Source organism: Haliotis asinina, chromosome 5 (genome assembly GCF_037392515.1).
Source record: "Haliotis asinina isolate JCU_RB_2024 chromosome 5, JCU_Hal_asi_v2, whole genome shotgun sequence".
Classification (NCBI taxonomy): domain Eukaryota; kingdom Metazoa; phylum Mollusca; class Gastropoda; order Lepetellida; family Haliotidae; genus Haliotis; species Haliotis asinina.
This window is the reverse complement of record NC_090284.1, coordinates 34,432,090-34,459,968: the sequence shown is the minus strand read 5'-3', so window position 1 is coordinate 34,459,968 and position 27,879 is coordinate 34,432,090. Positions and strand designations below refer to the sequence as shown.

At 44.0% G+C, this 27,879-nt stretch overlaps 1 protein-coding gene across 3 annotated transcripts in view; it reads left to right on the top strand.

Annotated features, from left to right (window-relative positions):
- The window catches only part of LOC137284094 (sorting nexin-14-like), a 75,565-nt gene that overhangs the window by 23,677 nt on the left and 24,009 nt on the right, over window positions 1–27,879 (top strand). The window contains exons 5-17 of one of the 3 annotated variants that reach the window (XM_067815772.1): window positions 10,038–10,081; window positions 10,401–10,488; window positions 10,580–10,664; window positions 11,122–11,278; window positions 11,556–11,631; window positions 11,781–11,825; window positions 12,171–12,251; window positions 14,618–14,738; window positions 17,436–17,591; window positions 20,037–20,094; window positions 21,780–21,846; window positions 23,993–24,048; window positions 25,325–25,357. In XM_067815772.1, coding sequence (XP_067671873.1) covers window positions 10,038–10,081; window positions 10,401–10,488; window positions 10,580–10,664; window positions 11,122–11,278; window positions 11,556–11,631; window positions 11,781–11,825; window positions 12,171–12,251; window positions 14,618–14,738; window positions 17,436–17,591; window positions 20,037–20,094; window positions 21,780–21,846; window positions 23,993–24,048; window positions 25,325–25,357 — 1,067 coding nt within the window. Of the gene's footprint in view, window positions 1–10,037; window positions 10,082–10,400; window positions 10,489–10,579; window positions 10,665–11,121; window positions 11,279–11,555; window positions 11,632–11,780; window positions 11,826–12,170; window positions 12,252–14,617; window positions 14,739–17,435; window positions 17,592–20,036; window positions 20,095–21,779; window positions 21,847–23,992; window positions 24,049–24,343; window positions 24,377–25,324; window positions 25,358–27,879 lie in introns of all 3 variants that reach the window. The other 2 variants (XM_067815773.1, XM_067815774.1) reach the window with 2 other exon arrangements.

Sequence of the window (27,879 nt, the reverse complement as noted above, 5' to 3'; positions counted from 1 at the left end):
TGGGAAGATGGTACATGGGGAGAGAGGTGTCAGAGGAGATGCTACATGGTGAGGGAGATGTCTGGGGAGATAGTACATGTGGAGGCAGGTGCCTGGGAAGATGGTACATGTGGAGGAAAATGTGTGGGGAGATTCTGCATGAAGACGGTACATGTGGAGGGAGATGCCTGGGGAGATGGTACATGTAGAGGGAGATCTTGGGGAAGATATTACATGGTGAGTGAGGTGTCTGGGTAGATGGTACATGTGGAGGGAGATGTCTGGGGAGATAGTACATGGGGAGGGAGGTGTCTGGGGAGATCGTACATGTGGAAGGAGGTGTCTGGGTAGTTGGTAGATGTGGAGGGAGGTGTCTGGGGAGATGGTACATGGTGAGGAAGGTGTATGGGGCGATTGTACATGGTGAGGGAGGTGTCTGGGGAGATGGTACATGGGGAGGGAGATGTCTGGGGAGACGGTACATGTGGAGGGGGGTGTCTGGGGAGATGGTACATGTGGAGGGAGATGTCTGGGGAGATGGTACATGTGGAGGGAGGTGTTTGGGGAGACGGTACATGTGGAGGGAGGTGTCTGGGGAGATGGTACATGTGGAGGGAGATGTCTGGGGAGATGGTACATGTGGAGGGAGATGTCTGAGGAGATGGTACATGTGGAGGGAGGTGTCTGAGGAGATGGTACATGTGGAAGGAGGTGTCAGGGGAGATGGTACATGGTGAGGGAGGTGTCTGGGGAGATGGTACATGGGGAGGAAGATGTGTGGGGAGATGGTACATGTGGAGGGAGATGTCTGGGGAGATGGTACATGTGGAGGGAGATGTCTGTGGAGATGGTACATATGGAGGGAGGTGTCTGTGGAAATGGTACATGTGGAGGGAGATGTTGGGGAAGATAGTACATGTGGAGGTAGGTGTCTGGGGAGATGGTACATGTGGAGGGAGATGTTGGGGAGATGGTACATGTCGAGAGAGGTGTCTGAGGAGATGGTACATATGGAGGGAGGTGTGTGGGAAGATGGTACATCTGGAGGGAGGTGTCTGAGGAGATGCTACATGGTGAGGGAGATGTCTGGGGAGATAGTACATGTGGAGGGAGGTGTCTGGGAAGATGGTACATGTGCAGGGAAGTGTGTGGGGAGATGCTGCATGGGGAGGGAGATGTCTGTGGAGACGGTACATGTGGAGGGAGGTGTCTGGGAAGATGGTACATGTGGAGGGAGATGTCTGGGGAGTTGGTACATGTGGAGGGAGGTGTCTGGGTAGATGGTACATGTGGAGGGAGATGTCTGGGGAGATGGTACATGGGGAGGGAGGTGTCTGGGGAGATCGTACATGTGGAAGGAGGTGTCTGGGTAGTTGGTAGATGTGGAGGGAGGTGTCTGGGGAGATGGTACATGGTGAGGAATGTGTATGGGGCGATTGTACATGGTGAGGGAGGTGTCTGGGGAGATGGTACATGGGGAGGGAGATGTCTGGGGAGATGGTACATGTGCAGGGAGATCTCTGGGGAGATGGTACATGTGGAGGGAGGTGTCTGAGGAGATGGTACATGTGGAAGGAGGTGTCAGGGGAGATGGTACATGTGGAGGGAGGTGTTTGGGGAGACGGTACATGTGGAGGGAGGTGTCTGGGGAGATGGTACATGGTGAGGGAGGTGTCTGGGGAGATGGTACATGGGGAGGAAGATGTCTGGGGAGATGGTACATGTGTAGGGAGATGTCTGGGGAGATGGTACATATGGAGGGAGATGTCTGTGGAGATGGTACATATGGAGGGAGGTGTCTGGGGAAATGGTACATGTGGAGGGAGATGTCTGGGAAGATAGTACATGTGGAGGTAGGTGTCTGGGGAGATGGTACATGTGGAGGGAGATGTTGGGGAGATGGTACATGTCGAGAGAGGTGTCTGGGGAGATGGTACATATGGAGGGAGGTGTCTGGGAAGATGGTACATGGGGAGGGAGGTGTCTGAGGAGATGCTACATGGTGAGGGAGATGTCTGGGGAGATAGTACATGTGGAGGGAGGTGTCTGGGAAGATGGTACATGTGCAGGGAAGTGTGTGGGGAGATGCTGCATGGGGAGGGAGATGTCTGTGGAGACGGTACATGTGGAGGGAGATGTCTGGGAAGATAGTACATGTGGAGGTAGGTGTCTGGGGAGATGGTACATGTGGAGGGAGATGTTGGGGAGATGGTACATGTCGAGAGAGGTGTCTGGGGAGATGGTACATATGGAGGGAGGTGTCTGGGAAGATGGTACATGGGGAGGGAGGTGTCTGAGGAGATGCTACATGGTGAGGGAGATGTCTGGGGAGATAGTACATGTGGAGGGAGGTGTCTTTGAAGATGGTACATGTGCAGGCAAGTGTGTGGTGAGATCCATGGGGAGGGAGATGTCTGTGGAGACGGTACATGTGGAGGGAGGTGTCTGGGAAGATGGTACATGTGGAGGGAGATGTCTGGGGAGTTGGTACATGTGGAGGGAGGTGTTGGGGAGATGGTACATGTGGAGAGAGGTGTCTGGAGAGATGGTACATGGGGAGGGAGGTGTCTTGGGAGATGGTACATGTGGAGGGAGGTGTCTGGGGAAATGGTGCATGAGGAGGGAGATGTTGGGGAAGATGGTACATGTGGAGGGAGATGTCTGGGGAGATGGTACATTGTGAGGGAGATGTCTTGGGAAGATGGTACATGTGGAGGGAGGTGTCTGTGAAGATGGTTCGTGAGGAGGGAGGTGTCTGGGAAGATGGTACATGTGGAGGAAGATGTCTGCGGAAATGGTACATGTGGAGGGAGATGTTGGGGAAGATGGTACTTGTGGAGGGAGGTGTCTGTGAAGATGTTTTGTGAGGAGGGAGGTGTCTGGGGAGATGGTACATGTGGAAGGAGGTGTCTGGGGAGATGGTACATTTGGAGGGATGTGTCTGGGGAGATGGTACATGTGGAGGGAGATGTTGGGGAAGATGGTACATGGGGAGGGAGGTGTCTGGGGAGATGGTACATGTGGAGGGAGGTGTCTGAGGAGATGCTACATGGGGAGGGAGATGTCTAGGGAAATGGTACATGAGAAGGGAGATGTTGGTTGAGATGGTACATGTGGAGGGAGGTGTCTGGGGAGATGGTGCATGGGGAGGGTGATGTCTGAAGTAATGGTACATGTGGAGGGAGATGTTGGGGAGATGGTACATGTGGAGGGAGGTTTCTTTTGAGATGGTACATATGGAGGGAGGTGTCTGTAGAAATGGTACATGTGGAGGGACATGTTGGCAAAGATGGTACATGTTGAGGGACATGTTGGGGAAGATGGTACATGTGGAGGGGAGGTGTCTGGGGAGATGGTGCATGTGGAGGGAGGTGTCTTTGAAGATGGTACATGTGCAGAGAAGTGTGTGGTGAGATGCATGGGGAGGGAGATGTCTGTGGAGACGGTACATGTGGAGGGAGGTGTCTGGGAAGATGGTACATGTGGAGGGAGATGTCTGGGGAGTTGGTACATGTGGAGGTAGGTGTCTGGGTAGATGGTACATGTGGAGGGAGATGTTGGGGAGATGGTACATGTGGAGAGAGGTGTCTGGGGACATGGTACATGTGAAGGGAGGTGTCTGGAGTGATGGTACATGGGGAGGGAGGTGTCTTGGGAGATGGTACATGTGGAGGGAGGTGTCTGGGGAAATGGTGCATAAGGAGGGAGATGTTGGGGAAGATGGTACATGTGGAGGGAGATGTCTGGGGAGATGGTACATTGTGACTGAGATGTCTGGGGAGATGGTACATGTGGAGGGAGATGTTGGGGAAGATATTACATGGTGAGTGAGGTGTCTGGGGAGATGGTACATGTGTAGGGATATGTCTGGGGAGATGGTACATGGGGAAGGAGTTGTTTGGGGAGATTGTTCATGGGGAGGGAGGTGTCTAGGGAGATGGTACATGGGGAGGGAGATGTCTGGGGATATGCTACATGGTGAGGGAGATGTCTGGGGAGATAGCACATGTGGAGGGAGGTGTCTGGGAAGATGGTACATGTGCAGGGAAGTGTGTGGGGAGATGCTGCATGGGGAGGGAGATGTCTGTGGAGACGGTACATGTGGAGGGAGGTGTCTGGGAAGATGGTACATGTGGAGGGAGATGTTGGGGAGTTGATACATGTGGAGGGAGGTGTCTGTGAAGATGGTACGTGAGGAGGGAGGTGTCTGGGAAGATGGTACATGTGGAGGGAGATGTCTGGGGAAATGGTACATGTGGAGGGAGATGTTGGGGAAGATGGTAACTGTGGAGGGAGGTGTCTGTGAAGATGTTTCGTGAGGAGGGAGGTATCTGGGAAGATGGTACATGTGGAAGGAGGTGTCTGGGGAGATGGTCCATGTGGAGGGATGTGTCTGGGGAGATGGTACATGTGGAGGGAGATGTTGGGGAGATGGTACATGTGGAGAGAGGTGTCTTGGGAGATGGTACATATGGAGGGAGATGTTGGGGAAGATGGTACATGTGGAGGGAGGTGTCTGTGAAAATGGTACATGTTGAGGGAGGTGTCTGGAGAGATGGTCCATGGGGAGGGAGGTGTCTTGGGAGATGGTACATGTTTAGGGAGTTGTCTGAGGAGATGCTACATGTGGAGGGAGAGGTCTGGGGAAATGGTACATGAGGAGGGAGATGTTGGGGAAGATGGTACATGTGGAGGGAGGTGTGTAGAGGGATGGTACATGGGGAGGGAGGTGTCTTGGGTGATGGTGCATGTGGAGGGAGGTGTCTGAGGAGATGCTACATGGGGAGGGAGATGTCTAGGGAAATGGTACATGAGGAGGGAGATGTTGGGGAAGATGGTGCATGTGGAGGGAGGTGTCTGGGGAGATGGTATATTGTGAGGGAGATGTCTGAAGAAATGGTACATGTGGAGGGACATGTTGGGGAAGATGGTGCACGTGGAGGGAGGTGTCTGGGGAGATGGTACATATGGAGGGAGGTGTCTGGAGAAATGGTACATGTGGATGGACATGTTGGGGAAGATGGTACATGTGGAGGGAGGTGTCTGGGGAGATGCTACAGTGTGATTGAGATGTCTGGGGAGATAGTACATGTGGAGGGAGATGTTGGGGAAGATATTACATGGTGAGTGAGGTGTTTGGGGACATGGTACATGTGGAGGGATTTGTCTGGGGAGATGGTACATGGGGAGTGAGTTGTCAGGGGAGATGGTACATGTGGAGGGAGGTGTCTGGGGAGATGGTACATGGGGAGGGAGATGTCTGGGGAGATGGTACATGTGGAGGGAGATGTCTAGGGAGATGGTACATGTGGAGGGAGATGTCTGGGGAGATGGTATATGTGGAGGGAAGTGTCTGGGAAGATGGTACATGGGGAGGGAGGTGTCTGAGGAGATGCTACATGGTGAGTGAGGTGTCTGGAGAAATGGTGCATGTGGAGGGACATGTTGGGGAAGATTGTGCATGTGGAGGGTAGTGTCTGGGGAGATGGTACATTGTGAAGGAGATGTCTGAGGAAATGGTACATGTGGAGGGAGATGTTGGGGAAGATGGTACATGTGGAGGGAGGTGTCTGGGGAAGATGGTACATGTGGAGGGAGGTGTCTGTGGAGATGGTACATATGGAGGGAGGTGTCTGGAGAAATGGTGCATGTGGAGGGACTTGTTGGGGAAGATGGTACATGTGGAGGGAGGTGTCTGGGGAGATGCTACATTGTGAGGGAGATGTCTGGGGAGATAGTACATGTGGAGGGAGATGTTGGGGAGGTTGGTGCATGTGGAGGGAGGTGCCTGGGGAGATGCTACATTGTGAGGGAGATGTCTGGGGAGATGGTACATGTTGAGGGAGATGTTGGGGAAGATGTTACATGGTGAGTGAGGTGTCTGGGGAGATGGTACATGTGGAGGGATTTGTCTGGGGAGATGGTACCTGGGGAGGGAGTTGTCAGGGGAGATGGTACATGTGGAGGGAAGTGTCTGGGAAGATGGTACTTGGGTAGGGAGATGTCTGAGGAGATGCTACATGTGGAGGTAGATGTCTGGGGAGATGGTACATGTGGAGGGATATGTCTGGGGAGATGGTACATGGGGAAGGAGTTGTTAGGGGAGATGGTACATGTGGAGGGAGGTGTCTGGGGAGATGGTACATGTGTAGGGAGATGTCTGGGGAGATGGTACATGTGGAGGGAGGTGTCTGAGGAGATGCTATATGTGGAGGGAAATGTCTGGGGACATGGTACATGAGGAGGGAGGTGTTGGGGAAGATGGTACATGTGGAGGGAGGTGTCTGGGGAAATGGTGCATGTGGAGGGAGGTGTGTGGAGAGATGGTACATTGGGAGGGAGGTGTCTTGGAAGATGGTACATGTGGAGGGAGGTGTCTGAGGAGATGCTACATGGGGAGGGAGATGTCTGGGCAGATGGTACATGTGAAGGGAGATGTCTGGGGAGATGGTACATGTGGAGGGAGATGTTGGTTAAGATGGTACATGTGGAGGGAGGTGTCTGGGGAGATGGTACATTGTGAGGGAGGTGTCTGTGGAAATGGTACATGCGGAGGGAGATGTTGGGGAAGATGTTACATGGTGAGGGAGGTGTCTGGGGAGATGGTACATATGGAGGGAGGTGTCTGGAGAAATGGTACATGCGGAGGGAGGTGTGTGGGGAGACGGTACATGTGGAGGGAGGTGTCTGGGGCGATGGTACATGTGGAGGGAGGTGTCTGGGGAGATGGTACATGGTTAGGAAGATGTCTGGGCAGATGGTACATGTGAAGGGAGATGTCTGGGGAGATGGTACATGTGGAGGGAGATGTCTGTGGAGATGGTACATATGGAGGGAAGTGTCTGGGGAAATGGTACATGTGGAGGGAGATGTTGGGGAAGATGGTACATGTGGATGGAGGTGTCTGTGAAGATGGTACATGTGGATGGAGGTACCTGGGAAGATGCTACATTGTGAGGGTGATGTCTGGGAAGATGGTACATGTGGAGGGAGGTGTCTGGGGAGATGCTACAGTGTGAGGGAGATGTGTGGGGAGATAGTACATGTGGAGGGAAATGTTGGGGAAGATATTACATGGTGAGTGAGGTGTTTGGGGAGATGGTACATGTGGAGGGATATGTCTGGGGAGATGGTACATGGGGAGTGAGTTGTCAGGGGAGATGGTACATGTGGAGGGAGGTGTCTGGGGAGATGGTACATGGGGAAGGAGATGTCTGGGGAGATGGTACATGTGGAGGGAGATGTCTTGGGAGATGGTACATGTGGAGGGAGATGTCTGGGGAGATGGTATATGTGGTGGGAAGTGTGTGGGAAGATGGTCCATGGGGAGGGAGGTGTCTGAGGAGATCCTACATGGTGAGGGAGATGTCTGGGGAGATAGTACATGTGGAGGGAGGTGTCTGGGGAGACGGTACATGTACAGGGAAGTGTGTGGGGAGATGCTGCATGTGGAGGGAGATGTCTGTGGAGACGGTACATGTGGAGGGAGGTGTCTGGGAAGATGGTACATGTGATGGGAGATGTCTGGGGAGTTGGTACATGAGGAGGGAGATGTTGGGGAAGATGGTACATGTGGAGGAAGGTGTCTTGGGAGATGGTACATGTGGAGAGAGGTGTCTGGGTAGATGGTACATGTGGAGGGAGATGTTGGGGAGATGGTACATGTGGAGAGAGGTGTCTGGGGATATGGTACATATTGACGGAGATGTTGGGGAAGATGGTACATGTGGATGGAGGTGTCTGGGGAAATGGTACATGGGGAGGGAGGTGTCTTGGGAGATGGTACATGTGGAGGGAGGTGTCTGAGGAGATGCTACGTGTGGAGGGAGATGTCTGGGGAAATGGTACATGAGGATGGAGATGTTGGGGAAGTTGGTATATGTGGAGGGAGGTGTCTTGGGAAATGGTGCATGTGGAGGGAGGTGTGTAGAGAGATGGTACATGGGGAGGGAGATGTTGGGGAAGATGGTACATGGTGAGGGAGGTGGCTGGGAAGATGGTACGTGAGGAGGGAGGTGTCTGTGAAGATGGTGCGTGAGGAGGGAGGTGTCTGGTTAGATGGTACATTTGGAGGGAGATGTCTGGGGAGATGGTACATGTGAAGGGAAGTGTCTGGGAAGATGGTTCATGGGGAGGGAGGTGTCTGAGGAGATGCTGCATGGTGAGGGAGGTGTCTGGAGAAATGGTACATGTGGAGGGACATGTGGAATATGGTGCATGTGGAGGGAGGTGTCTGGGGAGATGCTACATTGTGAGGGAGATGTCTGGGGAAATGGTACATGTGGAGGGAGATGTTGGGGAAGATGGTACATGTGTAGGGAGGTGCCTGGGGAGATGCTACATTGTGAGGGAGATGTCTGGGGAGATGGTACATGTGGAGGGAGATGTTGGGGAAGATGGTGCATGTGAAGGGAGGTGCCTGGGGAGGTGGTACATGTGGAGGGAGATGTTGGGGAAAATATTACATGGTGAGTGGGGTGTCTGTGGAGATAGTACATGTGGAGGCAGATGTCTGGGGAGATGGTACATGTGGAGGGAGATGTCTGGGGAGATGGTACATGGGGAGGGAGTTGTCAGGGGAGATGGTACATGTGGAGGGAGGTGTCTGGGGAGATGGTACATGGGGAGGGAGATGTCTGGGGAGATGGTACATGTGGAGGGAGATGCTGGGGGAGATGGTACATGTGGAGGGAGGTGTCTGGGAAGATGGTACATGTGCAGGGAAGTGTGTGGGGAGATGCTGCATGGGGAGGGAGATGTCTGTGGAGACGGTACATGTGGAGGGAGGTGTCTGGGTAGATTGTACATGTGGAGGGAGGTGTCTGGGGAAATGGTACATGTGGAGGGAGATGTTGGGGAAGATGGTACATGTGGAGGGAGGTGTCTGTGATGATGGTACGTAAGGAGGGAGGTGTCGTGGAAGATGGTACATGTGGAGGGAGGTGTCTGTGGACATGGTACATGTGGAGGGAGATGTCTGGGGAAATGGTACATGTGGAGGGAGATGTCTGGGGAAATGGTACATGTGGAGGGAGGTTTCTGGAGAGATGTTACATAGGGAGGGAGGTGTCTCGGGAGATGGTACATATGGAGGGAGGTGTCTGAGTAGATGGTACATGTTAAGGGAGATGTCTGGGGAAATGGTACATGAGGAGGGAGATGTTGGGGAAGATGGTACATGTGGAGGGAGGTGTCTGCGGAAATGGTACATGTGGAGGGAGGTGTCTGGAGAGATGGTACATGGGGAAGGGAGATGTCAAGGGAGATGGTCCATGTGGAGAGAGATGTCTGGGAAGATGGTACATGTGTAGGGAGGTGTCTGGGAAGATGGTACGTGTGGAGGGAGGTGTATGGAGAGATGGTACATGTGGAGGGAGGTATATGGAGAGATGGTACATGAGGAGGGAGATGTCTGGGAAGATGGTACATGTGGAGGGAGGTGTCTGGGGAGATGGTACATGTGGAGGGAGATGTTGGGGAAGATGTTACATGGTGATTGAGGTGTCTTTGGAAATGCTACATGGTGAGGGAGGTGTCTTGGGAGATGGTACATGGGGAGGGAGATGTATGGGAAGATGGCACATGAGAAGGGAGGTGTCTGGGGAGATGGTACATGTGGAGGGAGGTGTCTGGGGAGATGGTTCATGTGGAGGGAGGTGTCTGGGTAGATGGTACATTGGAGTGAGGTGTCTGAGGAGATGGTACATGTGGAGGGAGGTGTCTGGAGAGATGGTACATGGGGAGGAAATTGTATGTTGAAATGGTTCATGGAGAGGACAGTGTGTGGGTAGGGATGACTTTATTCGATTCAAAGCGCTGACAAAGTCTTGAGGCAGATCTATTGATTTTCACTTCCTCAGTATAAGGTTATTTAGTTAACATTGTGTTTGGCAAGTGTTTTGTTTTCCTTCTTCTAAATAGTCAGACTGTTAGTAGATCAAGTGCAGCACTGCCAGATGTTTTCAGTTTTCCTGCATACCTAAGCCTAACTTGACTTCATTACAGAAATATCTGTTTGTTCAATTGTATTCTAATACTTTTCTTTCTATGACTTTCAGTTTTTCAGTATTATTTTCAAGGAGTTTGTCTACACATGGTATAAGTAAGTTGTCATTTTTCATCTGTCATCATGCAGTACAGTAAATGACTATAGAGTGTGACTGTGTACTTACTCTATCTCGCAGTGTATCCAATACTGCAATCCAATACACAACTATCATATCTTGTGTGAATGTGTATGTTTCTACATGGGTTTATTTTGGCAGCAGTGTCCAGGCATTAACATCATTCTTCTGGTAAATCTAATATCAAGAATTCCTTGAGTATTTCTTCATTGTTTTCCTCATCTGTTTTTGCTGTGTACTTGTTAATTTGTTGTCTGTTTCCATATAAGAATTATGTCTTGGGGTGGATGGTTGCAGGGACCTCAGCACAGATGAGGAGTTTGCAGATGAACTGAGGAGCAACATCCGATTCATTGCAGCTGTGTTTCTACGTAGAGCTAAGAAGGTACTCTCCATTTAACTTTGTAATGCTTTTCCTATATATAATGATTTAGCTTATGAAGACATCTGTACATTGTCCTCTGATATACTTTCAGCTCGATATACCTAAACTAGTAATCCATAAACTGGTGAAGGCAGCCATAGAACATCTTGACTGCTGCATACAGGCCAAGATACATGGTGAGTTACCAGTTGTATACAGGCCAAGATACATGATGAGTTACATGTTGTATACAGGCCAAGATACATGGTGAGTTACCTGTTGTATACAGGCCAAGATACATGGTGAGTTACATGTTGTATACAGGCAAGCTACATGGTGAGTTACCTGTTGTATACAGGCCAAGATACATGGTGAGTTACCTGTTGTATACAGGCAAGCTACATGGTGAGTTACCTGTTGTATACAGGCCAAGATACATGGTGAGTTACCTGTTGTATACACAAGTGTACATGCATTTTGCTATATAACTGTGGAATGATTGAAAGTAATGTTGACCTCACCTTTATGTTAACCTTTTCTTTAACCTAAGTCTTTTGTTATGGTGTTGTAACAGCTGAGATATCTACACGATGCAGCTCTCATAATGGATACTGTTCAGTATGACTGCACAGGATTCATGTCCTCCTGTTTCAGCTGAAGGTGCCACTGACTTCCAGCAGTGTGTCATTGACTACCTGGGACAAGACATTCATGTAGCAATGTGGAGTCGGAAAGCAGAACTGGAGTATCTCAGGAGAATGGCAGAGAGTCTCTTTCCTTACATCCTCAGACCTCAGGCCCTGCACTCGAAGTAGGTAACACTGATAGGGTATCATTCCCTACATCCTCAAACCAAAGGCCCTGCGCTCAAAGTAGGTAACACTGATAGGGTATCTCTTTCCCTACATCCTCAGACCTCAGGCCCTGCACTCGAAGTAGGTACCATTGATAGAGTGTCTCTTTACCTACATCCTGTGGCCCAACACTGATAGCTTCTTCCTTACGTTGACAGACATACGATCCAGTGTTCAAAGTTGTTGTGTTTATTGTTTCAAGCTGTGTTTATTTGTGTGTTATTTTGTTTCCAGAAGCACCTGTGCGCTGTTGAGAGAGATGTTGGCAGGCTCGGTGCTGTTGCCTGCAGTCGATGCAGTTGCTAACCCGGTCTGTATGACTACTGTGCTGTGATTCGATTCACATTAACAGATATGTATGCCTCATTAGTGATACTGATTGTATTCTAATGTACATTTGAGTAAAAAGTTACAACTAATTAGATTTGAGCATTCAACATACTCCCCTCTTTGTTGCAGGATCTGGTAAACAACTTGATCCTCATCTTCTTGGATGATACTCCAGTGAGTATCCCTCATGCCTGTGTCTTTATTGAAGGTGCAATGGCATGTTTCCAAGATAATTTTCTGACAGTTTGGGTTTGCCAGAGATTCTATTCAATGCTTTTTGTGTGGATGTAATAATGGTATCTGAAAGGGAGAGACTGGACATAAAGTCCACTTCAGAATATGCAAATATCACACTTGCCATAAAAGAGACCTATCATTCCCCAGTAAAGGGTTGTCTGAAGATACATCACATTCTGATGTACAGGTTGCCTTCTTCTCTGATGCAGGATGGAAGTTACAAGATAATTGATTCTCTGTCGTGCAGTATTTCACTGAATGTTGTTGCTGTTGTACTTTCAGCCCCCTGAAGCCCAGGAGCCTCCATCTCCCATGGTGCCCTTTCTGGAGTCTTTTGCTCAGCCTTTGAACCAGAACAAGTCAGTAAGTGGTCCATTTTCTCAAGACTGCAGCTGTTGTCATTATCCATCAAGTTCAGTATGCTTACAAGTTATCTTAGCTGCTACTGTCATACATCCATTTTATCTTTGCTACTACTGTCATATGTCCATGTTATCTTAGCTACTACTGTCATATGTCCATGTTATCTTAGCTACTACTGTCATATGTCCAAGTTATCTGAGCTACTACTGTCATGTGTCCATGTTATCTTAGTTAATACTGTCATATGTCCATGTTATCTTAGCTACTACTGTCATACATCCAGGTTATCTTAGCTACTACTATCATACGTCCAGGTTATCTTAGCTACTACTGTCATATGTCCATGTTATCTTAGCTACTACTGTCATATGTCCATGTTATCTTAGCTACTACTCTCATATGTCCAAGTTATCGTAGCTACTACTGTCATACATCCAAGTTATCTTAGCTACTACTGTCATACGACCATGTTATCTTAGCTGCTACTGTCATACATCCATGTTAAGTTATAAAAGCTGGGACAGTTGCAGGAATATCATTGCTTTCTGAAGGTGAGCCCTCACTTCACTACGCCTTCATGGTGTTAAAACCCAAATAAAGATCTATGTTATAGTGTGACATCCTTGGACTTAACATATATTATGGGGGGATTTTGGGTACAAATATGATACAGTTCTTAGACTATTCTCACAATAGTAGAAATAAATGAGAGGTTGTTGTCCACAAAGTTATATAGTATTACCTCAGAGGTTATTGTTCACAACGATACATAGCATTACAGCAGAGGTTGTTGTCCACAAAGTTATATTTTATTACAGCAGAGGATGTTGTCCACAAAGTTATATGGTATTACAGCAGAGGTTGTTGTCCACAAGGATAAAATAATGTTACCCCAGAGGTTGTTGTCCACAAAGATATATAGCATTACAGAAGAGGTTGTTGTCCACAGAGTTTTATAGTATTACCCCAGAGGCTGTTGTCCAAAAAGTCATATAGTATTACAGCAGAGGTTGTTGTCCACAAAGATAAAATAGTATTACCCCAGAGGTTGTTTTCCACACAGTTGCATAGTATTACAGCGGAGTCTGTTGTCCACAAAGTTATATGGTACTACAGGAGAGGTTGTTGTCCACAAAGTTATATAGTATTACCCTAGAGGTTGTCCACAAAGTTATATAGTATTACAGCAGAGGTTGTTGTCCACAAAGTTATATAGTATTACCCCAGAGGTTGTTGTCCACAAAGTTATATAGTATTACAGCAGAGGTTGTTGTCCACAAAGTTATATAGTATTACCCCAGAGGTTGTTGTCCACAGAGTTATGTTGTTTTTACAGTAAAGGTTGTTGTCCACACAATTGTATAGTATTGTCCCAGAGGTTGTTGTCCACAAAGTTATATAGTATTACAGCAGAGGTTGTTGTCCTCAAAGTTATATAGTATTACCCCAGACATTGTTCATCTTCACTTTTGGGCAGAATATTATTGAATATATTTTGTTTACTTACTGCATTTAATGACCATTAGATAGTAGAGTTCTTATCTAGGTGAGCTATATTGCACTGGGATAAAAATTATTCATTGTGGCCTTTGGCAGATTGTGGTATGACAGTGGTATAAATTACTGACACTGTTTGACATGTTGGAAATGGTGGATGTGTCTGTAGTGGGTCAAGTGTTGTCTGTGTCTATAGTGCATGAGGTATTGGCTGTGTCTGTAGTGGGTCAAGTGTTGTCTGTGTAGTGTTAAGTGTTGTCTGTGTCTGTAGAGTGTGAAGTGTTGTCTGTCTGTAGTGCATGAAGTATTGTCTTTGTAGTGTGAATTGTTGTCTGTGTCTATAGTGTGTGAGGTGTTTTCTGTGTCTGTAGTGCATGAAGTATTGTCTGTGTCTGTAGTGCATAAAGTGTTGTTTGTGTCTGTAGTATGTGAATTATTGTCTGTGTAGCGTTAAGTTTTGGGTGTGTCTGTAGTGTGTGAAGTATTGGTTTTGTCTGTAGAGTGTGAAGTGTTGACTGTGTAGTGTTAAGTATTGGTGGTGTGTGTAGTATGTGAAGTGTTGTCTGTGTGTGTAGTGTGTGAAGTGTTGTCTGTGTAGTGTTAAGTATTGTTTATGAGTGTAGTGTGTAAAGTGTTGACTATGTAGTGTTAAGTATTGGGTGTGGGTGTAGTGTGTGAAGTGCTGTCTGTGTGTGTAGTGTGTGAAGTGTTGTCTGTGTAGTGTTAAGTATTGTTTATGAGTGTAGTGTGTAAAGTGTTGACTATGTAGTGTTAAGTATTGTGTGTGGGTGTAGTGTTTGAAGTGTTGTCTGTGTTTGTAGTGTGTGAACTGTTGTCTGTGTAGTGTTAAGTTTTTGGTGTGTTTATAGTGTCTTCGCCTTGAGCTGAAGGATGTTATCAACAAGGACACACCTGAGTTGCTGTACTCATTTATGCAGTTCCTCAAGAGCGAGGCAGCAGTCAATGTTCTACAGTTTTGTTTAGCCTGTGGTGAGTTGCTGTACTACACTTAAATATTTTGGCTTGAAATAGCACTTTGCATTTACTAGTGTTTACTAGTGTACGTCTGTAATCATTTTGTTTCCAGAGCACAACTCAAAAAACCGAAAATAGACCAGAATTGATAGATACAGTAATCTCAAGCTATGGTTGTGCCTTTTGGTATTTTACAGATTTTTGGCATGTTTATGTTTTTTTTTGTTTTTCCATGGAACGTTTTAGTCTTAGTCAAATGGTGAGGTGGGTTCATTTCCAGAGCATAACTCAAAAACTGTTCAATATTTTTTTGCAAAACTTGGTAGATATATCAGTCTGAACCTAAAGTAGTGCCTTTTGCAATTTACAGGTTTTTGTGATTTCTTATTTTCTCGATTTCCATGGAAATGTTTGGACTTAGTCTCAAAAGTGAGTTGTGTTTCGTTTCCGGAGCACATCTTAATATCTTCCAGCAAAACTTGGTAAATATGTGTGGCTGACCCCAAAGTGGTGCTTTTTGCTATTTACAGTTGTTGTTTTTTTTCTTCTTCTTTTTTTTCTTGGTTTCCATGGAAACATTTTTGACCTTGTCTCCAAATGGAGGGATGGGCTTCGTTTCTGCAGCAGAACAATAAAACCGCTCAATATTTTTCTGCAATACTTGGCAGATATATCAGTCAGAACCTAAAGTGCTACCTTTTGCTATTTACAGGTTTTTGTGATTTATGATTTACTTAGTCTCAAATTGACAGATCTGTTTTGTTTCCGGAGCACAACTCAAAAACCTACTAATATCTGTCAGTAAAACTTTCTTGTTCAGTTCAGCTTATATCCAAGCAGTAATGATGATCTTGAGCTGCTGTGTTTATTATGCCATTTATTGCTGTGCTGTGGTGCCATGTCTGAACTCAGTTTTGCATGGCATTGTATAAAAGACACTGGAGATTCAATAGCAATTCTTGTGAATTGCCTATCAGTCATAAAGACATTCCAATAAATACTCACAGCTTCTCATATGTCCTCTGTCCGTCCGTCCATCCATCCGTCCGTCCGTAATCATTTTGTTTCCTGAGCATAACTCAGGAACTGTTCAATATTTTTAGACCAAACTTGATAGATATAATGATCTCAACCTATAGTTGTGCCTTTTGCTATTTACAGAGTTTTGGCATTTTTATTTTTTTCATTTTTCCATGGAACATTTTGGTGTTAGTCTAGTGGTGGGGCAGCCTTCGTTTCCGGAGCATAACTCAAAAAACGTTCAATATTGTTTTTGCAAAACTTGGTAGATATATGTGACAGACCTCGAAGTGGTGCCTTTTGCTGTGTACAGGTTTTTGTGATTTATTATTTTCTCGGTTTCCATGGAAATGTTTCTGACTTATTCTCAAAATGGAGGAATTAGCATTGTTTCTGGAGCAGAACTCAAAATCTTTCCAATATTTTTCTCCAAAACTTGGTAGATATACCTATCAGAAGCTGCAATGGTGCCTTTTGCTAGTTACAGGATTTTGTGATTTCTTAGTTTCTCGGTTTCCATGGAAACGATTCAGACTTTGTATCAAAAGTGAGAGGTGTGTTTCGTTTCCGGAGCAGAACTCAAAATCTGTTCAATATTTTGCTGCAAAACTTGGTAGATATATCAGTCAGAACCTGAAGTGGTGCCTTTTGCTATTAACAGGTTTTTGTGATTTATTGCTTTCTCGGTTTCCATGGAAACGTTTCCGACTTTGTCTCAAAAGTGAGACGTGTGTTTCGTTTCCGGAGCAGAACTCAAAAACTTCTAAATATCTTTCAGCAAAACTTGGTAGATATGTGTGGCAGACCCCAGAGTGGTGCCTTTTGCTGTGTACAGGTTTTTGTGATTTATTATTTTCTTGGTTTCCATGGAAACATTTTGGACTTACTGGAGGTATGGGCTTCATTTAAATATTTTTCAGCAAAACTTGGTATATATATATCAATCGGAACCTAAAGTGGTGCCTTTTACTATTTCCTGGTTTTAGTGATTTATCAATTTCTCAGTTCCCATGGAAACGTTTTTGACTTACTCTCAAAAGTGAGAGGTATGTTTCGTTTCTGGAGCAGAACTGAAAAACTTCTTAATATCTGTGAGTAAAACTTGGTAGATATGTGTGGCAGACCCCAAAGTGGTGCCTTTTGCTATTTCATCTTTCTTTATTATTTTCTCGGTTCCATGAACATGTTGCTGACTTTGTTTCCAGAGCACAGCTTGAAAACCATTTCATATCTTTCAAAAGATCTTGGCAGATATACGAGACAGATCTTGAAATGGTGACTTTTTCTGATTACAGATATATGGCATTTATACTTTTCCTGAATTTCATGGAAACAATTCAGACTTGGTCTAAAAGCAAAATAAGTAACTGTCCGATGATTTGTCCTTTCAAATATGTGGGGTCTGGGGGGATATGTCATCTTCTGATGACTCTTGTTTAGTTTATAGAGGTGTATTAAGAGTATGAATGTATGTGATGGTGCCATCACACAATCAACTTTAGATTCTGAGATATTTTGAAAAGATATATGCATGAATACAAGTGATAAATGATTGCACTGGTATCAGTGACTTGTGATCACTTGCAGCAAAGTGTAGAGAACAGTTCCAATAGTATGGTGAATTCATTGGTATGTATAAGATTCTTTCCTACCTGTATAACAGTACTGCATGAGTTCTACATGTGCCTGCAGATGATTTCAATGAGCGTATCCTGAGTCCCAGTGTGTCTCAGAGTGAGTTTGTGGAACTTCACAACATGGCCAAGGATCTCTACAACAGCTACTGTGCTCCCACAGCCTTAGACAGGATAAAGTTTGATGAACAAATCATCAAAGAACTTGAAGGAGGTTGGTAATGTTTTTATGAGAAACAATGATGTCATAAATTGTTCATGGAGGGCAAGCTGTCTAAGGCGCCAGGCTAGTAATCCAACAAGCTTTAGGTGCTATGATCAAGCCCATGTGTGACTAGGTGTAAAATCCTTGTAGTCAGCTTTGTGTGCTAATAATAATGATGTAATAATAACAACAACAACTAAGATTGCCTTCTGGGGAATACTGACGATCTTCACACTTCCCCGATACATCCACCGTGGTTATCTTCACTTGAACAGTTTCTCTGGATGCGAGCTGGACGATCTATTACAGTGTTTTTTAGATTAATTTGACTTTGATTCAGTGCTGCTGACACAAATGCAAAATTCACAAACTGCATAAAAACAAACAGGAAGGCATAGTCAAATAAACAAACTACTGTAAAGATTAAATCGTGACACTAATTGTTTTGACTGTACACCTAAGAACAGCAGAGCTACGGTCTGTTATAAAAAGAATATTTCCTTGATGCTCATGTATTTCTGTGCACATTCAGTGGTAATGCAGTGTGACTCAGTTGAGGAGAAACTTGAGTTCTAATTAGACTCTGCCATCATGATGTTTCAAATAGAAATCTCTTTGTCAGTGCAGGCATGGGAACATTTTGTTAGAACTTGTGTTGTTTCTTGCTGGATATGTGAAAAATGTGTTTGTGTCATAATGGTGACATGAGTATTGATTTTTACATAACCATAATGTGAAGAAAAAATGTTTCCCATTCAATTATCTACATTTTGGTGCCTTAAACGATGAAATCCATTGTGTTGTCGCAAACTTATGAATTTTTATGAACCCTATGAAAATGCATGTAGGAAATATTGACCAACTGTCAAAGGTGTTAACTCCGAAACTATTCAAGATATCAAGATGCCTTGAACAAATAAAGCATTCCAGGGTATGGGCTTTCTAACAGTGTATCAAGACCAATTGTTCTCTATGTCGTTCTGGAGAAGAAGATTTTCAGTAACCATCAAAATGCGGAAATTGGCAATACTTTCAGTTTTTTCAAAGATTTCACCTACCGGCCAATTTTTGCTGTGTTTTGAATCGATAGGGAATGATGTCTACATTTGGTCCATTTATCTCTTATAGTTTTGGAGATATTCAGGGTGAAAGATTTTCACATTTTGGGTTATCTGCCCTTACTGGAAGCCGAGATTTTTTATCCATCATATCAATCTTTCCACTGTGTATATCTTCACTTGGACAGTTTCTTTGGATGCCAGATGCACCGTCCATTACAGTGTTTTCACATTAATTTGGCACCGATTTAACATTACTGACACAAACACAAATTTGACAAACTGCAGAAAAACAAACAGGAAGGTACAGTCAAATAAACAAACTACTGGAAAGATTAAATCCTGACATTGCCAGAGCACCAATTTTTTTTACTGTAGACCTAAGAGCATTGGAGATATGGCCTGTTAAAGAAGGGACTATTTCCTTGACGCTGATGTACGAGTATTTCTGTGAACATTCAGTAATAATCCAGTGTGCCTCAGTTGAAAAGAAACTCGAGTTCTAATTAGACTGTGCCATTGCGATGTTAATAATAGAAATTTCTTTGTCGGTGCAGGCACAGGAACATTTTGTTAGAACTTGAGTTGATTATTGCTTAAAGTTTGTGTTTATGTTGTGATAGTGACATAAGTATTGATTTTTATATAACCATAATGTGAAGCAAAGATGTTTCCCATTCAAATATCCTAGGTACCTTGAACGATGAAATCCATTGTGTTTGTGCTGAGTTATGACAATTTCATGGACCCCTTGAAAACGTGTCTAGGAAAAATTGACCAACTGTCAAAGGTGTTAACTCTGAAACTATTCAAGATATCAAAATGTCTTGAACAAATTAAGCAACTTAAGTATTATTAAACACGATTGTTCTACAATGTACAGTATGCAACCCTGTGCACTTAAAACAACACAGGAATCCATAGGTAAATGACCAGAAGGTGGGCATGTGAATACATGCAAACACCTAGTTGCAGGTTCAGTAAAACTTGGACAAAATGTTGTGACTATGTGTCCCAATCCTGTCAGCTGTTCATGGGAACCTCATAAGGATGGGTGCACCCTAATGGCTGCAAGAGATGCATGGCTCCCCTCTCTCCCTCCCTCTCCCCCACAACCCCCAACCCAGGTAGTTGAAATTGAGACTGCGATGTGAGTTTGACATACAAAGATCAAGAAATAATCAATACACCTTTGAGCAGCTGAGCTGGACATTGGCACGTTACAAATGTTGGTATAATGAAAGTGATAAATTGGTCCACATTTTATGATGTCATACAGTTCTGAGACTGATACCATCACAAATCACATACATTTGTGAACAACTACAATGGAAAGCAGACTCCATGAATCAAAGTATTTCAGTTCAAGGTTTGTTTGTTTTCAATTTTTTTGCAGTCATTAAAGGTCCTCCTGATGGGGTAATCAAACTGCGGACATCCACCCCACTGTTCAAGTAAGTCAAGAGATGAACACCATGCTGTATGGTTTTAGGAAAAGTTACTGGTTTTGAATCATCAAAGCATATTCACAAGAACTCAAGAAGACATTTTGCTTTTTAAAAGTATGTATACTTACTTCTGTTACTCATGCCTTTTGTCAGTTACCTTTACTACAACATTAGAGCTGAGTTAGTCCCCTATCTTGGCTTTAGTACGACATTGCAGCAGAGTTAGTCCTCATCTTGGCTTTAGTACAACACTGCTGACCTAGTCATTTGTCCTTCCTGTAAGTACATTCTGCTGACCTAGTCATTTGTCCTTCCTGAAAGTACATTCTGCTGACCTAGTCATTTGTCCTTCCTGAAAGTACATTCTGCTAACCTAGTCATTTGTCCTTCCTGTAAGTACATTCTGCTAACCTAGTCATTTGTCCTTCCTGTAAGTACATTCTGCTGACCTAGTCATTTGTCCTTCCTGAAAGTACATTCTGCTAACCTAGTCATTTGTCCTTCCTGAAAGTACATTCTGCTAACCTAGTCATTTGTCCTTCCTGTAAGTACATTCTGCTGACCTAGTCATTTGTCCTTCCTGTAAGTACATTCTGCTGACCTAGTCATTTGTCCTTCCTGAAAGTACATTCTGCTGACCTAGTCATTTGTCCTTCCTGAAAGTACATTCTGCTAACCTAGTCATTTGTCCTTCCTGTAAGTACATTCTGCTGACCTAGTCATTTGTCCTTCCTGAAAGTACATTCTGCTAACCTAGTCATTTGTCCTTCCTGTAAGTACATTCTGCTGACCTAGTCATTTGTCCTTCCTGTAAGTACATTCTGCTGACCTAGTCATTTGTCCTTCCTGAAAGTACATTCTGCTAACCTAGTCATTTGTCCTTCCTGAAAGTACATTCTGCTAACCTAGTCATTTGTCCTTCCTGTAAGTACATTCTGCTGACCTAGTCATTTGTCCTTCCTGTAAGTACATTCTGCTAACCTAGTCATTTGTCCTTCCTGTAAGTACATTCTGCTGACCTAGTCATTTGTCCTTCCTGTAAGTACATTCTGCTGACCTAGTCATTTGTCCTTCCTGAAAGTACATTCTGCTAACCTAGTCATTTGTCCTTCCTGTAAGTACATTCTGCTAACCTAGTCATTTGTCCTTCCTGTAAGTACATTCTGCTAACCAAGTCATTTGTCCTTCCTGAAAGTACATTCTGCTAACCTAGTCATTTGTCCTTCCTGTAAGTACATTCTGCTGACCTAGTCATTTGTCCTTCCTGTAAGTACATTCTGCTGACCTAGTCATTTGTCCTTCCTGAAAGTACATTCTGCTGACCTAGTCATTTGTCCTTCCTGAAAGTACATTCTGCTGACCTAGTCATTTGTCCTTCCTGTAAGTACATTCTGCAGACCTAGTCATTTGTCCTTCCTGAAAGTACATTCTGCTAACCTAGTCATTTGTCCTTCCTGAAAGTACATTCTGCTGACCTAGTCATTTGTCCTTCCTGTAAGTACATTCTGCTGACCTAGTCATTTGTCCTTCCTGTAAGTACATTCTGCAGACCTAGTCATTTGTCCTTCCTGTAAGTACATTGCAGCTAACCTAGTCCCTCATCCTTCCTTCTGTGTTACATTACAAGTTGCTTGCCAATGTCTCGGCGTAGTGATGTCAGGAAGCAGTAAGATTTGCATCATCTGTTTCAGGGCATACGAGCATGCATACAATCTGCTGGAGAACAACTTCCTTCCCCTGTTCCACCAGAGTGATGACGTAAGTCCTTTTTTCAGCCAACCATATTTTACCGTAGATGAGACAAATCTTGAAGAACTAAAAGGAGTACAGTAGGAGGGGATCAGCTTATCTATTGGTAACACCTTCAAACTTTTTCTGGTGACCAATAAGAAAACGACATCATATCCTTACACTTGAACAAACAAGAGAAAACGAATTTGTCAGTGAAGATTTCAGATTTACAATTAAACATTACTAGGCAAGATTATTTCTTTTTCAGTTCTAATTTGTTTTTCCTGGGCATTCTATTATATGCAGGGATTCAGACTACCATGTGTATTTGTCTCGTATATAGAGCTGTAAACAGTGATCATCTGAGCCTAATTTTCACAATAATATAATGGAATGAATTCTGATGTAGTGGTCAGTAAAATATTATACCTAAAATTATTATTTTACCAAAAGAAATATATGCTATTACTAAATTAATCAATTTTAATTACAGATTTGGCACCATAAATGTTAAATACGTATAATCAACACTAAATTTAAACACACCCTCTCGAACATGGAAAGCAGAAGTTGTACGCACACATAATGAGGTGAAATAAGCATGCCATTTAAATTCACACGTTTTCACTGATGTGATTGTAAACTAGCAGTCCGTAGATTACAAGGTGGTAATCAGTACCTGATTGTTGATAGGTGCTGTCATGGTTGGGACGTACCCTATGTACATGGTAAGCAGTTGTTGTATGCCATGGAACACGGTGAAATAAGCAAGCCAATTTGTTGATATGTGATCATACAGTTGCAGTAAATATGATATGTAGCGAAATAAACTGCCAGTTCTGAGATGGCCATGATTAGGTCCCACATTGCAGGGGATTGATTTATATGTGAAACATACCATTTGGATGCTGATTTTAAGAGTTAAGTTAGGGGTTGGCTTATCTATGGGGTCAGTTTATCTATGGTAATATTCAGTAAATATTCAGATTGCAAGCATGCTACTTTCTGGTGATCACTGTATTACATATGGCCTGAGACAGACCACTTAACACAGTTTTTTTCAGAGAAGTTTTATTAAAAAGCAGTGCAAGCTTTCCTCACTTGTTTCATGAGACTGCAAGACAAACGCAAGAATTTAGAAGACCTCTTGTCAGTATATGAAGCAAGTAGTATATTTAGTTTCTTTAGATCGACCAGTTCAACTGAGGAGTTGTTTTGTTTCTGTTTCGTATTTTGAAGACACTGTGGGACCTGCTCACTGACTGGTAGACCAGAGAACCAGGCAGCTAATAACATCAAATATTGTAATATGTGAGCAGGTGTCACAGGTGATGGAGGATTGACAAGTGATTCATCCAGGGTTTTATGTGAAATGTAATTCCTTTATACTTGATACACAATTTTTCATATACAAATCATCCCAAAACAAACAGTACACCTATTTTCCACCATGATCTGACAGTAGTACAGTTGAGCAGGACCCAATATTGGAGCTTCTGACAACATGATTTGTACAGGAAGCATAAAATATTTAGTTGCTATTTACCATGCAGACAGCAAAGAGACACAAAGATAATGTTGTTCCACTAGGAATTCTAAATCAAAATACACATATACAGTGGAAGCTGTCAAAACCGGCATCTGTCCAATCTGGCAAGTTGTCAACACCAGCACAAAATGTCAGTCCCATTGTTGGCTTGTACATTTATCATCAGCTCTACAATGCAGCACATTGTCTAAACCGTATTATTTCTTCAGTCCCAGAGAGTGCTGGTTTAGACAGCTTCCACTGTATAAGGAACATATATCTAACCAGATTTAGTGGTGCTCATTGCACCTTCTTGGCATAAGGAAAGAGCTATCAGAAGTCATCATCTGTGTGTATTATATGCACCAATCTCCATGCAGCTGTGTTACTGGGAATGTCATAATACCATGTCTAAGTCACTCATTTAACTATGGTTTGGCAACTGTGTAATTGACAAGTGCAGACATTTTGCATTCATTATTCAAGGGGAGGTAACTCTACCTTTGTTGAGGCTGAATCTGCTTGCCCACCAAGACGTTAAGTTCACTGACCTCACTTAGACCCCACACATTGTTGAACCTACTAAAAGTTTGTGGCAAGCGGGAAGTCTTGGAGCCTGATATGTGTATGTGCTTCTGTTGGCAGTATTACCAGATGGTGTGTGGAGGTCGGCCTGAGGTGCTCAGCCGGAGTCAGTCAAGGTAAGCTTCTCCATGGGCCTTACAACTTAAACAACCATCTTCAGTTCTTTGAACTTAATCATGGCGTGTTTAATGTGAATAATATGAATGTGAATATGAATTTTCCAGCTCACAATATGTAGCATAGTTTAAAATGATGCAATGTAAGATCTCTCATGTGCCAATATTCTTTGAGAAAAAAATGAAGGCTCTGCAGTGCATGAACTGTCAAGTTAACTTGTTTGTATGGTGATAATGATATGAATAATTGATTGTTGCTGAACTGACACATAGTTTATTTCTTTACATGGAGTAGTCTGACAAACTCAAGAAATAACAACAGCCATAGGTATGCTTGCTGTATATAGTTACTGTTGTACAGTTTATCACACATATAGATATATGTGCGCACCATGGTTCTAGAATACATGTCATCACTCACGTAGCTCTGTGTATGTGTTCCTCATATCCTGTCATCACTCATTAAGCCGTATATGCACTGAAATGTGTCACTACATGTAATCACTTAATTCACACACTGCTCCATGTTGGACATGTACACACACCAGCACATGGGACACATGTCCTGTCTCCCTGGGAGTGGGAGTCACCTCACACACTGTTCCATGTTGGACATATACACACATCAGCACATGAGACACATGTCCTGTCTCCCTGGGAGTGGGAGTCACCTCACACACTGTTCCATGTTGGACATATACACAGACCAGCACATTCGGCACTGGTCCTGTCTTCCTGGGAGTCACCTCACACACTGTTCCATGTTGGACATATACACAGACCAGCACATTCGGCACTGGTCCTGTCTTCCTGGGAGTCACCTCACACTCTGTTCCATGTTGGACATATACACACACCAGCACATGGGACACCTGTCCTGTCTCCCTGGGAGCGGGAGTCGCCTTACACACTGCTCCATGTTGGACATATACACAGACCAGCACATGGGACACATGTCCTGTCTCCCTGGGAGTCACCTCACACACTGTTCCATGTTGGACATATACACACACCAGCACATGGGACACCTGTCCTGTCTTCCAGGGTGTCACTTCACACATTGCCCCAGATGGGACACATAAACACATCAGTACATAGGACACTATGCTGTCTCCCTGTGGAAGTCACCTCACAGACTGCCCTATGTGGGGCACACACCATGGGAAACCTGTCCTGTCTCCTTGGGAGTGACGTCATACACTGTTCTACCTTTTACACATTTTACTTGTCACCTGTTGTTTGTGATTGTAATGCTGTAGTGGATGTTGTGCTTCAGTTTGTTGCTCCCCAGCTGTGCCCCTGTCCTGAGGTAAACTATAACATCATTACATGTTGGATTGGGGAACTGCATGCAATGTTAGCGCTGTCTCACTTCGTCATGTCCCAAACTCTGCTCTGTAGGTATTCATACATGTGACACTGTAGTAGTCAGTGAAGGACAACAGCAGCACTGCTACGTATACTATATCAGTGTAATGCATGCTTGATGGATTAATGTCACACTATTTGGTTGTAGGACAAAAACAGAGTGGTTCACTCCCGTGTCATGCTTGCACCATACTGCTCCCTCATTGTGAAGACTATTTGGTTTATTTGAACTTACAATGAATGATAAAATTTGTCCTGGTTCATATTCTGATGAATGGGACCACTATATGATACTACTGAAAGGTTCTAGCAGAAGTAATGGTATGGCATGTTTGGGGGTTAAACAGGTCTGTAGTGATCAACACTGGATCAAAGAAACCTCCATACATATATTATCTATACAACACAGTCCTGTTCAGACTAACATATAGAATGCATGCTTGATATATCACGTGGTGCATACTGTGTAGATACAGTGTTGTACTGTATTGAAACCCAATATTCTATTCCACACACTACTGCTAACACATATACAGAATGCATGCTTGATGTATTATTTTGTGTCTTTCAATGTAGAAACAAGACACAAAATCATCTATTCAACACAATGTGCATAATGCATGCTTGATGTATCATGTAGTGTCATACTATATACAAGCAAAATAATCCAAATCACAGAGTATTGTTAAGGATATCTGTAATGAATGTTTGATATATTTTGTAGTGTTGTACTAAATAGAAGCACACTAATCCATGTTCTATAGCAATGCTGTAGTATATATATATAATGCATGATCAATCTCATCTAATATAAATTTAATAGTACTCATTAAAAGTGTATTGTATTATGTTCAACAGACTATTACTAATATGTAAGTTTTCAGAGATGTGATCACTAATTAGAAAAATAAGCCTGCCAAAATATACCGTAGTATTTTCCCCTGAGAGTTGAGAGTATAAGGGACCACAAGGGAGGCTTGTCCTTCCATCTTGCTATCAGCTACTGCATGACTTGTTAAGTTATATAGGTCACCATGCTTCTTCACGTAGGTAGTTAGTCCTGTTTAGCTTCTGTGATCTGAAGGTCACGGGAGCATATTGCATGGTGCAGTTCCATGTATTCACAACTATGAATTTTCATTTGTCTTTCACACAGTCTTCTAAAGAAAATGTCATTTACTTTCTTGACAAATCATTTCTCTGGTTGTTCTTCTCTTAGTCACTAGTTCAACTGCCAATTGTGTTGTCACATCTTCATTGTTCTTAGTACATCCCACATTCCTGATCCATTTTGTCCATCAGTTGCACATTCTGTGGCACTTTTTTTTCTTTAAGATACAACTTTACAATGGTGTAAGTGATGTTTCTTCAAGACATTTTGTGAATTTTCTATGAAGTGCTACAAGGTTTTGGGCAGAGATGGAAATGGGATAGTGCCAAATTTGGTGAATACAGAGGATGTTGGTGACTTCAAAGTTATGCATTGCACAGGGAGACAACAGGCTTATTCAGTGGTGCATTGTTGTAGTTGGGCAGCACACCTTCAGAGTTTTCCACAGGTGCTCTCAAGCAGTTTCCTTAGCAGTGTGTCCTCCAGTAGGATTCCTCTGGCAACAAATGAAGCTTTAACCTTGCCTGGTCATGGAACAGTCTTCCTCTCCTCCTTATTCTCCATTAGATGTTTCCACAGCTATAACTGTTGTCAACTCTTGCTGAGTGTGATGGCAAAAACTCATCCATGATTACAAACCACTCATCAAAACCACCTAGGTGTGCTTCAGAACGTTGTAAGAGATGATGTACCTGAAGTATCACAAGTCAGAAACCTGGGAACCCAGCATGCTGCACCTGTACATTCTTCAGAATGTTGGGAACCCTTGCATATCATGTGCATACTGTACTGACTGTGTGAATTGTGGCAAGTCATCCAGCAGGAGAGATATGATGACAACACAGCAACCCTTTTCCTCAACAGGGAACACCTAGTCTCTTTGATGCCTGTAGAAATATGCCGCTTGGTTGTGCATGTGGTATGAATGCAGCCTGCATGCAATGAAACTCCTGTACTTGCAGACTGTTCATGGTGAACCATAATAATAATAATAATAATAATAATAATAATAATAACTAGGATTGCCTCAAAGGCAGTACTGATGGTCTTCAGACTTCCCCCATACACCCACAGCGAAGGTGCAGCCTGTCAGGTTCCCATTTGCGTATGTCGATGCTCATGCTGTTGATCACTGGATTGCCTCGTCCAGGATAGATCATTTACCTGCTAATCCAGTGTAATGCAGGTACTGCCAGTCATAGGTTCCAAATTGGACAGGTCGATGCTCATGCAGTTGATCATTGGATTGTCTGGTCCAGACTCAATCATTGACCTGCTAACCCAGTGTAATGCAGGTACGGCCTGTCATAGGTTCCAAATCGTGCAGGTTGATACTCATGCTGTTGATCACT